The sequence below is a fragment of the Adiantum capillus-veneris genome, chromosome 10, assembly GCF_014529385.1.
Source record: "Adiantum capillus-veneris isolate H3 chromosome 10, ASM1452938v2, whole genome shotgun sequence".
NCBI lineage: Eukaryota > Viridiplantae > Streptophyta > Polypodiopsida > Polypodiales > Pteridaceae > Adiantum > Adiantum capillus-veneris.
In genome coordinates this window covers 78616839-78631979 of record NC_140940.1, presented here as the reverse complement: position 1 = coordinate 78631979, position 15141 = coordinate 78616839, and the positions used below count along the sequence as shown (strand labels likewise).

Here is a 15141-nt window from a genome sequence, read left to right as displayed (position 1 = left end):
CTATCAACTCAAGTTGCCCAATCATTGGCTCATACACAATGCTTTTCATGTGAGCCTATTAAAGCCTTACAAAGGAGAGCCACCTCAAGAACCAACTATTGAAGACCCACCGGAGATCGAGGACCAAGAAGAGGTGTTGCAGCCCGAGTCCATTCTCCGACATGAAGACAAGGTACTAAGAGGCGGTAAGACTATCCGACGATATCTTATTAAGTTTAAGAATCATCCTTTTGAAGATGCTAGATGGATGCAAGGCATACAATTAAAGGATAACCTAAAAGTTGTCAATGCTTACAATGCTTCCCAAGAGTAAGCAAATGTACAAAATGTTAAAAATGAACAAAGTTTTTGTCTTATAAGACTCTCTTTTTCTTTATTTGTGCACAAAAATGAAGTAGTATGCATGCTTAGATCAAGTTTGCGGAGACGACGTCTCCCAAACACCAAGTAGAGCTTGTCACTCTACTATGGAAGACTGATAGGACTAATGTGTAGACATGCTTGCGGCAGCCTCAGGCTCTCAAGCGCCAAATGGACTAGTCATCCATTGTGGAATGATGTCGTAGGGTAACATAGGGATCCTCTACCCGCTAAGAAAAGGACTCATGAATATACTTTATCTTCTCTATACCATAGTCGAGGACGACTATGATTTCAAGAGAGAGGTAATGTCATAATAATCAATATCTAATTCTCCTAAATGATTTTCTCATATTAAACTAATCATTTAATGTGGGGAAGGCCAGGGGAGAAAAAGCTAGAATATTGGTTAAGCTAGCAGACCGGCCACAGTAGGGATCCAAAGGATGGAAAATAGGGATCCAAAGGGGGGGCCATCTACAAAAGAGCCATGTGCAACAATGGGCTAAAAAGACCCTAAGGTTCAGCCCATTAAGACTTCCAAAATGCTAAGGTTCCAAAATTCAAAGGTTGTGTCCAAAGGTCAACCCTAGGGAAAATTGGATGCTTTGTGTGTGCCCTAAAAGTCTTTGCACATCCCTACATGGGAGGGGGCGAGCCCTAAAGGTAGGGGATGAGAGAGAAAGCCACACACACACACACACACACACACACACACACACACACAGGCTCCCTTTACACAAAGGGAATGAGGGACACATGTCGGCTCCCTAGGCCAGATGCCCACAAGGTGTGCCCAATTTCTATTGGATGACCCTTGAAGTGGACCAATGAGAATTAAGCTAGAGTAAATCTAGTTTAATTAATTTAAAAACATTTAATAAAAGAAACCAATGAGAATTAAGTCTCCTAGAAGACTATTGGGCAGTCTCCCAAGGGGTCCAATGAGCATTCAGGAGCCCCATGGCTTGCCTGATTCCTATTGGCCAGGAGGCAAAGGGGTCCAATGAGAGTTTAGTTTAATTATTTAATTACCTAAAGCTCTCACAAAAGTGGAAAGGGGGACACATGTCAGAAGGCTATCACTTATGCTGCTTAATTGTAATTGGCTTGACTTGGGGAGGGCCAATGAGGCTTCAGCAAGATCAATTAGCAAGAGGGCTCACCCAAGAGAGAGAGGGGGCTGATTTTTGCAAGGTATTATCACACACACACTCACACAAGCTCATGTGTGAAGAAAGAGAAGACTATCTCTTCCCAAGCTTTAATGGAGAACTCATCACCTACTCCAAGCTTGTGAGATAGAAGCCTACATCAACACTCTCTTGGCATGTGGATGCAAATCCAACCAAGAGCCAAGCTTCAATGCATGCTCATCTCCTCTACCAAGCTAATTACTAAGCTAATCTATGCTACATATGAGTGATTATGTGAGGAGATGTACATCTTTCTCGTAAGATACTCCTTCTTCCTCTCAATCTACTCTCATACCCTGCTAGCTCTTACCATCTTCGAAGGTGTGTGAGGTCTTGGGTCTGAGAACGGGGATAATTCAAGTTGTGTTTGTTAAGTGTTTTGCTTAGTGCATGAATTTTCCATCTTTATTGCACTAGCTAGTCTTGAAGGAACACAAAGAATTGTATTGTACTATGTCTCTCTTGATGGGAGAAACCATAATACAAAGCCTTTTGGAGGGGGCACCGGCTCCATGCAAATCCGGTCCTCGACTGTTGTCAATAGCTTAATTTCTCTCTCTTTTGAAAGTATTGTCGATGCTATCTAACTAGGTGTTATGCTTTTTGTTGCTCTCTCCACCCAAGCACTCTTGTAATTCTCATTAGGAATCTATTCTCATGAAATGCCCACTATGTTCATGCTAATTTCCGCTACACATAAGTTATTAGGCCATTAAATGTTTCATTAAGTCTCTTAACCAATGAATTTTGTCATATTGCAGGTAGAGATAATCCTGTTGCAGATATGTTATCAAGAGCTAGGTTTGAAGATGAAGAAGAGATGTTGACAACAAGTGATGATGTTGGCTTCAATTTCTATACATCTTCTTATCTGCATGCAAATTGTGGTAATATTGCTCATATTTTTGAGGTGTTTTGTGAGGAGTTCTATGATGGAGAATGGATTTTGGTCAGTCGCTATCTTAGCACTCTTGAAGGGTGGACGGATCAAGAGTATAAAAAGATCAGAAAGAAAGCTTACGGCTATTTTCTGAAGGATGGGTATTTATGGAAGCAACCAAAACGCTCTAGAGGAGTACCGTAACGGGTTGTTTTTGATAAAGCAACTCAACAGCAGGTTATCAAAGAACTTCATGAATGTTTATGGACTGGACACAAAGGGGTCTGGGCAACTTTTGTCAAGATTAAGGATCGTTATTGGTGGAAAGGTGTGTATAAAGATGTGGCTCAGTTTGTGGAGACATGTTTAATATGCCAACAGTATTCTAATGTATGACATCGAGATGGATTGCATCCCACCTATCCACTGGCTATGCACTACAAGTGGGTGGTGGACCTGATTACCATGCCAGTAGGTGTTTGGCAGATGTGGTATATTGTTCTTGCTAAAGAGGATCTTACTAATCAGGTAGAAGGCAGAGCTTTGCGTACCAAAGCTACCAGTTCTGTATGCATGTTCTTGCTTGAGGACGTTATTTCCAGGTATGGATGTGTTGGTAGAATTACTGCTGATAGAGGAGAGCTGGATGCAAATGAAGCTCGGGATTTCTTTGCTCTCTTGGGCATTAAATTGGCTCTTACTACATCATACAATCCAGAGGGTAATGGTAAAAGTGAAAGAGGGCATCCGCCTATTGTTAAAGCTTTAGCAAAGGCATGCCATGGACATATTGGTGATTGGCCTAAACTCCTACCATTTGCTTTATGGGCTGATCGAACTACACATAGTTTTGTTACAGGTTTTATGCCATGTGAGCTAATGTACGAGCAAAAACCCATTATGCCTACAGAGGAAGCGGTTATTTCTTGGACCGTAATGCCATGGGAAGAAGGTATGCCTACAGAAGATTTGCTTGCATTGCGCATTCGCCAACTTTAAAGGCGTCATGAAGATATTGAACACGCTAAAGTAATGCTTAAGGAAGCAAGGTTGAAAAATAAAGCAGCATTTGATAGCAAGCACAGACTACGATCTCATGCTATTAAAGATGGGGATTGGGTCCTTGTATATGACAATAGCCTGGAGAACCAGTACACTGTTATGCGGAAGATGGTTAAACGATGGTTTGTACCATATGTAGTACTTCATGTTTATGATAATGCGACCTACAAGTTATGCGAGCTTGATGGCACTGAGCTCAAGGTGCCTATTGCAGGGAAAAGAGTTAAGTTGTTTAAGCAACGAGATGGTGAGATTAATATTGGAGATTTCAACACAGATCAACCTCCTGAAGATAGTGTTATGTATGCATCAGACGATGAGTCTGATGATGCTCTTGATGATGCTTCATACTTGAAGTTGGCACAAACCGGAGGCTGTGCAGGTTCAGAGGGGGTGGATGTCGTGCAACTCCGCTCCCATGCTAAGAAAGATGCCAAAAAAATGCACATCAAGCTTATTTGAAGCTTACTTGATTAATGGTCAATAACTAGGACCTGATAACATGCCAAGTTTAATGATGAATGTATGTCAAATGCGGCTAAAAGGGCCAAAACATGCCTTAATGATGCTAAAAAGGACTATGCTTGAAGTGAGGATTATGCCAAAAAGGGCTGCAGCTTAGAAGCGCCGACTGTTTTAACCAAATGTGACGAAAGGTCTTTCACCAAATGCAATCACTTATACTTGCATCTCGAAGTTTGTGGTGGCATTCGACACACAAGGTGGTAGCAGAATTCACGGTGATATTACTAGTCAGGGGATGTTGGAAAGTCGTGTCATGCAAGGCATTGCCTTGGCCGATATGTATGCCATGTGTGGTGCCCAAGTGTAGTGCCCAAAACCCATAACCTAAAGGGCCACCCACTTAGACCGGCCGCCCACATGAATTAGAGCGGCTTGGAAAGGCTGTGCGACTTGAGGTTATGGCAGCCGCCAAACTCAAGACCAACGTTGTACTTACCGGCACTTTCCTTTCGGGAGCCTAAGGTCCCTCTCTTCCGCCGGGCAGGGTAAGTGCCTGCAGCGCCCACTTTTGCCGGGGGAAGTGCCTAACGGCACTAACTCTTTCTCAACATTCCATTCTTTTCAAATCGAAAAGAGAAAACTGTTTGAAAAGAAATGGCTGGCTGAAATGAGATTGGACCCTAAATTTAATTGGGGTGTGAAGTCAATGAGAAAAGAAAACCCATGGCAGGCAGGCAAGGAAGGTGAGAAGGAGCTCGCGCCCGCCTGTAGGTTGCTCTGACGAGCGCGTGGAAGAAGGAACAAGTACCCAGCAAGCAAGGGCGACCACTTTCGGAACCTGTCCCGGCGGTTTTCATGCCGCTCAAAATTTTCCTTGCCACGTCAGCAAGAGGTGTTTTTTTAACGCCTCCCTAGCAACGACGGCGCCGTCACGGAGGGAGGGAGTTATAAATAGGAACTATTTGCATGGAGGATTATTGGATACAAGCAATTTTGGGGGGGCATAAGCGTTTTTTGTGAAGGAACAAGAAGGGAAGAGGGTGCTCGAAGCTTGGAAGAAAATCTCGAGCTCTCTCTCTCTCTCGATGCTTGGACAAGAGAAGCGCTCTCTCTCTCTGTGTCTCGAAGCTTGGAAGGCAATCTCGAGCTCTCTCTCTCTCGAGAAACACAAGGAATTTCTATCTCGTTCTCGAGGTAGAGAAGGAGCAAGAAGAAGGAGTCGATGCCGAGCTAGAGAAAGAGGCCAGCAAATCAAGGAGCTCTCTCTCACTTGCTTGAGCAAGCAAGGCTCTCGGAGGAAGATACAAGCAAGAAGGGCAAGTGCATATCAGATTCAAGGGAGTCAACAACGGTTATTGAAGACTGATATCAAGCTGAAGAAAAATCGATTTAGGAAAACCGGCACAGTAGGATTTTGTTCATCAGCGACAGCTTAAGTTTAATTAATCTTTTGACGAATCGCGGAGCCGTTAACGGCCCGGGGTAATCTGTAAGGGGAGCTTAAACTTCTAAACCATCATTTGCATTAATTAATGGTGTTGTTAACGGCACTACTTCAGAAGTGTGCGTCAATTTCGTCGGTGTTATCAATTTCCGAGCAGTTTTTATGCGTCAGTAGCATTACCAAGTAACTAATAGCTAGTGTATTGTGTGGTGCAGCAATTCTTGGCTCTCAATTTTTCCATAGCCAACTGACCCGCGACTCAAGTTTCGAACACGTAACCCCGACAACGGTGCAACACCAACCTCTTACATCAATGGAGCAAGATCAAATGGTACAGGCACAACACGTCATTAAGATAAATGATCGACACAAATTACAAAAATGGATGACTCGCTCCAGACATGAGGCCTTGTTACACAAAGGTTGTTCTTCTAAACAATTCTTCAAGAGTTTGCAGAACATTTTCCGGGTTAAAAAGTCTAATGGCTAGTGGACTCGCAACATGCAGGAGCTTGCCGACACTGCTACCAAACACTTTTCAGCATTGATTGCATCGCAAAGTGATGATGTTTCAGATGTTGCCAAAGCATGCCTGGAGCTTCTCCAATTTGTGTGTCCAATTATTTTTTATGTTGATGCTTCGGCTTTGGAGGCCCCTTTTATGAAAAGAAGAGCTGAATACTGCTATGCGATCAATGGGCAAATGGAAAGGCCTAGCTCGGATGGTTTGGCAGTAGAATTTTTCCATGCCTTCTGGACCATACTAGAACATCTTCTTTTTATGTTTAGTAAGGCATGGGATGGCAGATTTTTATGCCCTGCTCTTGGAAACAAGGTCTGGTCAAGATTTTTCCCAAGAAGCAGTTATGTGAATCATTTGTCGACTAGGATCCTATCACCCTTATGCCTGTTATTTACAAAATGGTTGCTAAAATCCTGGCAAACAAGATTACGGGTTTTTTTTATAATGGCATTCATCCAGCACGATATGGTTTCATTCCTTGTAGACAGATCAATGATAATCTAGCAAACGTATACATCGGCATGGAGTGTGCTAAGTATACAAAGCGGGATGTTTCAATGTTGCAAGTTGACATTGCAAAAGCCTTTGATACAGTCAGTTGGGATTACATTGCTATGACAATGGCTTGTTTAGGCTTTGGTGAAAGGTTTCAGCAGGCGGTCCATTGGTTGTATCAAGACAGTTATGCTTCGCTGATTCTTGATTCCAAGCTTACTCAGCTTTGGGAATTATCAAGTTCGTTGAGTGCATTTCTTTATGCGATGGCCACACATCCATTGTTGTTGTATCCGGATAATGTAATGTGAATTGGGGAACTTCATGGGCTGAGTTTGCTTGGGGGAAAGTCTTTCATAGCACAAGCATATGCGGATGATTCTTTATTTATGCCTCACAATGATCCAAAACTATTGGCTCTCAAAGCACTCTCCTGGCATAAGGACATTTGGCCCAGGGAGATTATCAACTCCTCGATGGTGGTCCGACACTTGGGTTACCCAAATAGGCTGGCAGGTCACTTGTTCGCAAATGGCTCGATGGGTGATGCACAAGATAAGGGAAAATATTGATTACTGGAAGCTTTCTACCATTGGCAAAAATTTAGCCAACCTACTACTAGCAGCTTACCTAGTTCTATGCAATTTCTTCAAAGATTCCTGTCGATTCCGCTTCACAGCAGCGAGGGATTGCTCTAGAGGCTAGCACCCTCATAAAAGGAGGGAGCAAGAATTCAAACTTGCATGCAACAGAGGTACACCTTTCAGTGCTGTTGTAAACCACGACAGCCACCATGCCTGTGATCTGAAAAGTCTGCCCATTAATTTATAAAATTATGCTTTTGGTGGGCCCCCTACTTCTTCCGCCCTGCAAGGCTGCAACCACACCTCTACCCTGCCCCGCCTCCTCTTTGTGCGAACTGTGTCTGCCCCCTGTGTGCGAGCTTCTCTCATGCCTTCTCTGCGATCCTGTGCGAAGCGGATATTCATTAGAGAGATTTTCCGATTTTACGCCATCTGGTACCCCCTACTACTTGGCCGCTGCATGTATGCTTAAGGATTGTTCAAGCAATTATTATGGAATATATTTCATTCTTCTTGCCCTTAGTCATGTGGAAAAAATCGGAGCTTGCTCAATTCATGTCTTTCGCAATGGATCTTTTGTGGAAAACATCCAATCACAAAAAGAGCCTTCGCCTTATGGGGTAGGGAATGGTCATTTACTGACCATTCCGCATAATATTGATGACCCCATGGCGACCGGCGGAGGCCGGGAGCCATGGTGGGAGTCAATATTATGGGAATGGTCAGTAAATGACCATTCCCGGCCGTCAAGGTCCAGCGAGTGTGCTCTCCTAAGCGGCATGGGGGTTTGAATATTCTTGATATCCATTATCATGTATATTGGCCAGGAAATCGATGATGCTACTTGATTTCGTCTCCCAAAAACAAACGTGGGCTATCATGTTGGCGGATATGTGTGTTCACATGTCGTCTTCATATTTTAGGCATTGGACCATTACCCATTGGGATACAGTTTTTAGCAGATTTGCAAGCAAAATTCCTGGATGTCCTTTTGCTACAAAGTTTATTCTAGCATGGAAAGAGATTGTCCCATTTCTCCAATGGACTCGTCACATGCCTACTGGTCCTAACTGGCTCAAATTGGAAAGCATCCATTGGAGTAGAGTCTTTGATGTGCCTCTAGCTTTGCAAGAACCTAGAAAGACGTACTTTTTGGCTAAAAAAGGAGTCTATTTTATCGCGGATGTTTTGGATGACACAAGTCATGTACTATTTTATGTGGCTGCTTGAGCGAAATTTGGTTTGGGTCCTCACCATCATCCACTGTGGTGAATTTTAACGGACATGATGCGACCTTTTCAGCCCATCCCTTCTTCTGATGGCATGGACCGATTGAAAGATTGGAGTCTCCACAGGGACATACCGGGTCGAGGCCTCTTATCATTACCGTAGATTACAGTGAGTTCCGCTTATGCGTTTCTCTTGCCTTTCCATTGGGTTCAAGATTATGCTAATGCTATTTGGAACATGCATAAACCTCACTCCTAGTGGACAAAAAGAATCAACAACATTTGGAAAAGCAAGCTGCCTTTAAAGAACAGGCTTTTCCTTTGGAGATGCTTGCTTGCAGTGTTACCGGCTAGGGCTCTATTGGCTAGGCATCAAGTTACCTCTTCTCGATGTACGAGATGTGGGGTTGCTAAGGAAACTATCCACCATTTGCCGTGGACCTGTCTTGCCACTCGTCAACTGCTGCTGGATCTTATTGCAGGTTGTCTTCAAGCATTTATTCCCTCTCCAACATCTTTTTGGCTTTTTGGCATTCTTCCAGCTCAGTTCAGACCATATGGGGTCTTTTTTCATTGGTTGCGATTTTGGGCTTTCTGGACGGTATGGCAAGCTCGTAAAACAGGGTTGTACCGTCTCTCCAAGCCTTCTCCTTTTCCGGAGCTTCTCTTCAACAGTCGTTGTATGATGGTCTCTTCCTGGAAGAGATAGATCACTCTTTGTATGCCTTATTCTTAGATATCTTTTGACCTTGTCATAGTTCGCACTGAACTATGGCATCTTTTGTACTTATTTTCTTTGGGTGGGTTTTCCTCACTCTGAGGTTTCCCAATAAGTAATTCATAATGGATTCACTAAGAGAAAAAAAAGTGTGTGTGTGTGTGTGTGTTGTGGGGGGGGGGGGGGGGGGGGGGGGGGGGTTTACTTCAATGTTCGAGAAAAGTGTGCTTCAGCTTAGCCTTGAGCCGGTTGCAAAATCAAAGTAGCCGGTTCAGGGGAGGGCAAGAAGGAGAAAATTCCGCTTAAAATACATGAAAAATAGTGTACTTTTGCAAAAATACTGACTAGTATTGTAAAATTTCCGGTTCAGATTTGTCTTGGAGGGATTTTTGTATGTTTGTGAAAATGATTTTTCCCGAACATGGTTTACTTAGGAGTGGGGGCAAACAGTGCAAGAAATGAGTGAAATTGGAAGACAATTGAGGCTGGAAGCAATCAATGTAAAGTAATGTATAGTTTGAAACGATACAAAGAAAAGCTTGAGTCATAAATTGAATCGAGTCTGACATAGAAACATCAAAGATCGAGTTTACAAAAAGACATTTGGAAGTCCCCTACCTACCCTATGTCAGCAAGCTGGTGTAAGGCGCTGCTCACACGAGGCTTGTTAGTTTTCGGTAATCTGAGCCGACCATCGCCGACAGCCACAGGCTTTCACCGGCTTAGTTTTGTGACTCTGCCTTTTTAGGCATAGTTTGAAAACTAAGCTCTCTCTCGCGTCTGTGACTTACTCTTTCTCTCACTACTTGCTGCTCCCCGTCCCTCTCTGAACTGCCGTACTGCCTCGCATCAGATATGTCGAGGCTTACGGATAACTACGCCTCACGTGAGCATGCTCTAATATAGCTCTTCTGATTTTGGCACAGCAAGGTGCCAAATCTGAGACTGCATAAATTGACTCAGTGATCCAACTCATAAACTGACTCATTAATCCAACTGTGTAGCTTAAGTCTGGACGTGAGATAGTCAAGTAGATCGTGCCACGTCCACAAATCCGCCCTTAGCACATTCAAACTACACAAGGATTGGCAGCTCCCAGTCTAGGAGCAACGTAGACCTATGCCGTAAGCCTCCATTATGCACCGTCAATGTTCTTTGACTGTCTGCCACCATCCATCCGTCTCCACTTTGCAGCACTTAAGAGCTGGTACCCACCTTGTCCAACACTTAAATAGGCTCTAAATAGGCTACATACCATTTTGGTATATCAATCAAAGTATGGCAGAAGATTGTTGATGATTAAGTTAGATTTAAGTTAGTTCATCAAGTTTCCCCCCCCCCCCAACAAAAAAAAAAAAGTGCTCCAAATTCGCCTTCTGATCTACTCCGAATTACAGATCCCCCTATCAAAGACTTGCTTGTCTCCTAAGAGGCCTTATGAGTTCCTTTTGTTGCTAAACACTACGATCTACCTATACAATGATAAAACTCTTAAGGCATTCTTTGCATAAATTAATATACAATTCTTGTTTTGGCATTAATAAATAACTAGAAAAAGAAGGGACTTATATGAACTCCCTACTTGGATTTGGTCACTAATTTTTAAAGGACATCCAAGCAGCACAGAAATAAAGACTGCACAGCAAGCTTGAATTGCAAAATTCCATTTGATCATGAGATACAATTGTAGAAAAATCAACAAAAGTTGAGGTACAGAGATCAGAAAAATGGCCTTCTATTATATCAAGGCAAAAGAAAAATGTTAAATTATGGCTCTCCTTAAGCCTAAAAAAAAAAGCCTATCTTACAAGGGTACATTAGATCCTATTCATGGAAGTATATGGCTTGAAGAGTCCCTCTCTGATTGGTCCTCATTTAGCACTTGGGGTAATCTTTGGGTGGAGGCGGCAGCTTCTGGTTGGGCGCAGAACCGTCCTTCACAATGAAAGCCATCATCATACCCCATGTTGTGTGCATCTCAAAGTGGCAATGCATCAGCCACACACCTGCACATTAAGCATCACAAACCATGAATGAGAAGAGCAATTTTTCCTCCTGTATGTATATGGATGTGTATATAAATCTAAATTTATGTATATGCATATGTATGTGTGCATGTATGTCTGTTTGTATGTATGTATGAAGAATCAAATTGTTGAAGCAGGAAACTAGAAGAATACCTGGATTGTCTGTGAAGAATCTGATGGCAGCCCAACCGCCGGCTGGAACGGCGACCGTGTTCATAATAGGCGGATCTACAAGGTTGAAGTTTGCAGAGTCCCTTTCTTCATTATATGTGCCCATCCCCAAGCCCACAACATGGAAGTTGTAGCCATGTAAATGAAACGGGTGGCTCTCAAAGAAGAGGGAGTCGGTGTTTTGGAGAACCAGCTGCACATTGACATTGAAGTCCACTACCATCACCTTTGTACCAAACTCTGCAAAATTATTTGCCAGGTTTCCATCTGTGTAGTTGTATTGAAACAACGGCATGCTCGGAAAGTCTTCCTCGTATGAGTCTTCGGCTTGCGCCAGTGATGTATCCCACATTGCGGCGACAGATTGGTTGGGGTGGATCTGCTGGTAGTATGCCTGCATAATAGCCATTGAGTGGATGAGCTACTTGTTACAATCCATCACGCTATTTTCTGAGTAAAGCTAAGAGCAAGTTACATGTTTTTATGAAGGTTTTAACAGTGGATAAGATGTGTCTATCTTGGCATTGTACTGTATGTGCATGCGGGCAGGTGCTTTGAGGTTTTCTTTGACTCTTTCTAGCTTTCAGGCCTTATCTTGTACATTCCTCTAATCAATGTAACATTAGTTTTGCACAAAGGAAAGAGTGTGTGTCTGTGCATGCGTATGTTACGTTCTATACAAAAGTTTGTGCATCTGTGAACATGTGCATGTACACGGACATGACTATAACCAAAACAATTGGACAATATGGATGAGAGAAGCTGACTTGATTGAATGATATTTAATCCAGGCATGCATAGGAGAACATTCTTAAAGAGCAATTACATGCATAGGAGAGCCATACACAATCACATGCTGATGGCATTTAGCCCATTTGAGGGATCGGTTTCCAACCTGCAAGATGGCAACTGATGGAAGCTCGAATGTCACATTGTTGATGTTTGTTCCAACCGTCGCTCCTCCAGGGCCAGGTCCTTGGCAGACTTCTCCTGCTTTGCATTCTACATAAGAGTAACCTACTGTGAAGAGGAAGCTTCGGTCCACAGTTTGCGGCGTCCACGAAGGATGCTCTTGGCTGTTCAAGCTTCTCAACTGCGACACATAATTCAGAGCAAAAGCAGAATCATTGAAGGCTGGGAATGTGGGAAACTCGAGCTCCTCCACTGTTTTGTTGGGCGCGCCTTCATATATAAAGAGACCTGTTGTAGTGATGGTGGGATACTCGACCCTCAGTGGGTCGGGCGGCGAGAATACAGCAGCACCGAACACATAGCTATCTACATCTTGGTCTGCGGTGATAAGCACATCGGCCGTTTGTCCAGGTGCCAGGACTATGATGTCAGTTGTGTATGGCTTTGAGAAAGAAGCATCAGTTTCGACGATGGTTAGCATGTGCTTAGCTACTTGGAAATACATTTGGAAGTTCATGGCTGCATTTATTATCCGTAGAAGATATGTCTCGCCTTTCTTGACTCTAAGAGTAGTTGCATCTGCAAAACACAGGAACACTAGATTACATGCGAGCCTGTAAAGCATGAAGCATACTACTTTGGATGCTTGCATACATGATGCCGGAGATTTGGGAGACAATTGTGGAAATTTGGAAAATGTGCATAATTTTCTGTTAGAATGGAAGACCTTTGAGCAAAGTCAAAGAAAAAGAAGTGCTCTTACTTTCTTGTGAGCATGGATACAGAAGCCCCGGTTGTCCGTTGATTGTGGTCGCATTAGAAATGTTATATCCCCTCCCATTCTCCAAACCAAATTTCTCAACATCATCAAGTTGCATGTTCCACCATTCACCTGCCAATTAAAAATCCAGATATCAGCACAAGGAATAAAGAAAATGCTCAGCGATGAATGATTAGGCCAATACAAAAGTCTATATAATTTATTGTACCTAAGAGGAGGGGAAACTCTGCCTTGGGCTGGATGGGAAAAGGGTAAGGCTGGCCCTTTGGAGGCATGATTATGAAGGCCCCATACAATGTTCCTCTTTGCCACCCCAAATGCGCATGCCAGAAAAGTGTCCCTTGCTCTCGCACCACCGTGAAGTTGTGATTGTAATGCTCTTTTGGCTGCAAAGGGCATTGGGTTATGTAAGCCGGACCGTCAGCCCAGACGGTGAACATCTGCCGCACCCCATGCCTGCAGAATGCATTAAAACCATTAATAAAAAAGTTTGTATATAATTTTTTTAAGAGCTGCATCTCTTGGACTGAAAGCTCAATAGGTATCCTTCACATCAAAATAAAGAGAATAAGATCAGAACTTGATTGATAGTGATGATCCTACAGTAACCTCCATAATCTCATAACCTGCATCTACTGCTCTTGACGACATGCGATTACCAATGGTACGACTTTCAATTATATAAAAAATGCACACTACAATTGAAAGAGGAAGAGCAAAACATCGAGCTTATTAGCAAAAGCAAAAGAGAGAGCATGGGTACCAGTGAATCGTGACGTTCTCATCGATGTGATTGGAGACCTTGATGTTTACAAAGTCGCCTGTGTGCACATACACAGTTGGCCCTGGGAATTGGCCATTTACTGATATAATTTGCTTGGTGCCATTGCAAAGCCTTGTCTCATTTGTGTACTTAATCTGCACAAGCACACAAAGTAATGAGCCACAAGTATGTGAGATTATGTTTTCCCCATGGATTGATACAAATGAGTCAACATTTGTGAAAGAGTGTGATATGATGCATTCATGTTTTGATTGTTAAACTTCATTGAGCCCTTAGAGAGGATTCAATCCAGATCGCAAAATAGTTCAGGATTCAATTTAGATTTAATGACTCTGCTAAAACGGAAACCGCGGTGAGCTAATGAGACGTTTCTGCGTCACCCCTTAGCAAGCTAATGTGCCCCATTATAGAAACTACAAAATATGGAGGTTAAAACTACCTATAAGCAGTCATTTTATGGAGCTCATACCACTGTCATTAAATCCTACCAAAGCAACTGCCCGAAGGGGTGTATGTAATTCTAGCTTCCCAAAATTTACAAGGAAATGATTAGTCAGCCCATTCATGCGTTGATCACCACTAATTACATGCTAAAGCATAAGCACTTAAGTAGATGCAGCTGTAAGTTGAGCAGAAAGAAGAGGGGAGAGCTAATCTTCTGACCTTGAAGTGTAAATGGTGGGTGCTAGTCCCGTCAGGATTTTCTTTCTTGTTTGCAGAGGCGAGGGCGGAGAAAGAGGTCAGCAAGAGGGAGCATAGGAGCAGGAAGCAGTAGTAGAATGAGGGCGATCCACGGCTACTCTTCGACATAACCATAGCCAGAGGAGCAATGCAGTTTTTGGGGTGGGGGGGTTATAGAATGTACACGCGAGAGAGTGAGAGAGTGAGTGAGTGATTATGAGTGTGGGTGGAGGGGTGGGTAGGGGCGTTTTTGAAGCCAGGCTTTTGCCCCTGCTGCCTGCCTTCCAAAGCCTAAGGCCCGGGGGGGAAGACCAAGTCCCTGTCTTCGACTCTTTGGATCCGCCTCCATTCTCCAAGGCTCGTTTTACATGGTCAAACACCTTGTAAACTTTTCTACGATAATGGTCTAAAGCATGCATTTTTGCAATTGCCAAGCCTCCACACTATCTTGCATGGGCATGCTCAAATGGGATTGACGGCTAAGATGATCTGGGCCGTCGGATGCGCATTTGGTAAGTTCGGGAAGAAAAGTAAATTCGGACAGGCTTGTAAATTCGGGTTGATCCGCACTCCATGTCTCGAACCCCCAACCTCCCCACCACGAGCCATGTGCACTAACCACTATGCCCTCATGCGTACGTTGAAATATAGGCGATTTGAGTATGTCATATGTAAATGTGGGCCGATTAGTAAATTCGGGCAAATTGGTAAATTCGGGGCAACTTCAGATCTGACGGTCCATAATTGACGCGCATTGCATTTTCCTCCTCCAGCATTGATCCCATTTGACCATGCCCGTGTGATATAGTGATGAGGATTGCCAAGGGCA

At 43.4% G+C, this 15141-nt stretch overlaps 1 protein-coding gene across 1 annotated transcript; it reads right to left on the bottom strand.

Moving 5' to 3' along the window:
- Positions 1-10675: 10675 nt before the first annotated feature.
- Positions 10676-14631, bottom strand: LOC147449120 (laccase-4-like). The gene is made up of 7 exons (XM_086521689.1): positions 14295-14631; positions 13611-13765; positions 13056-13303; positions 12830-12958; positions 12050-12645; positions 11137-11548; positions 10676-10962 (listed from the first exon to the last, which is right to left on the bottom strand). The coding sequence occupies exons 1-7, from the start codon at positions 14445-14447 to the stop codon at positions 10832-10834; spliced, it is 1824 nt and encodes a 607-aa protein (XP_086377815.1). The 5' UTR covers positions 14448-14631; the 3' UTR covers positions 10676-10831.
- Between the last annotated feature and the right edge of the window lie 510 nt (positions 14632-15141).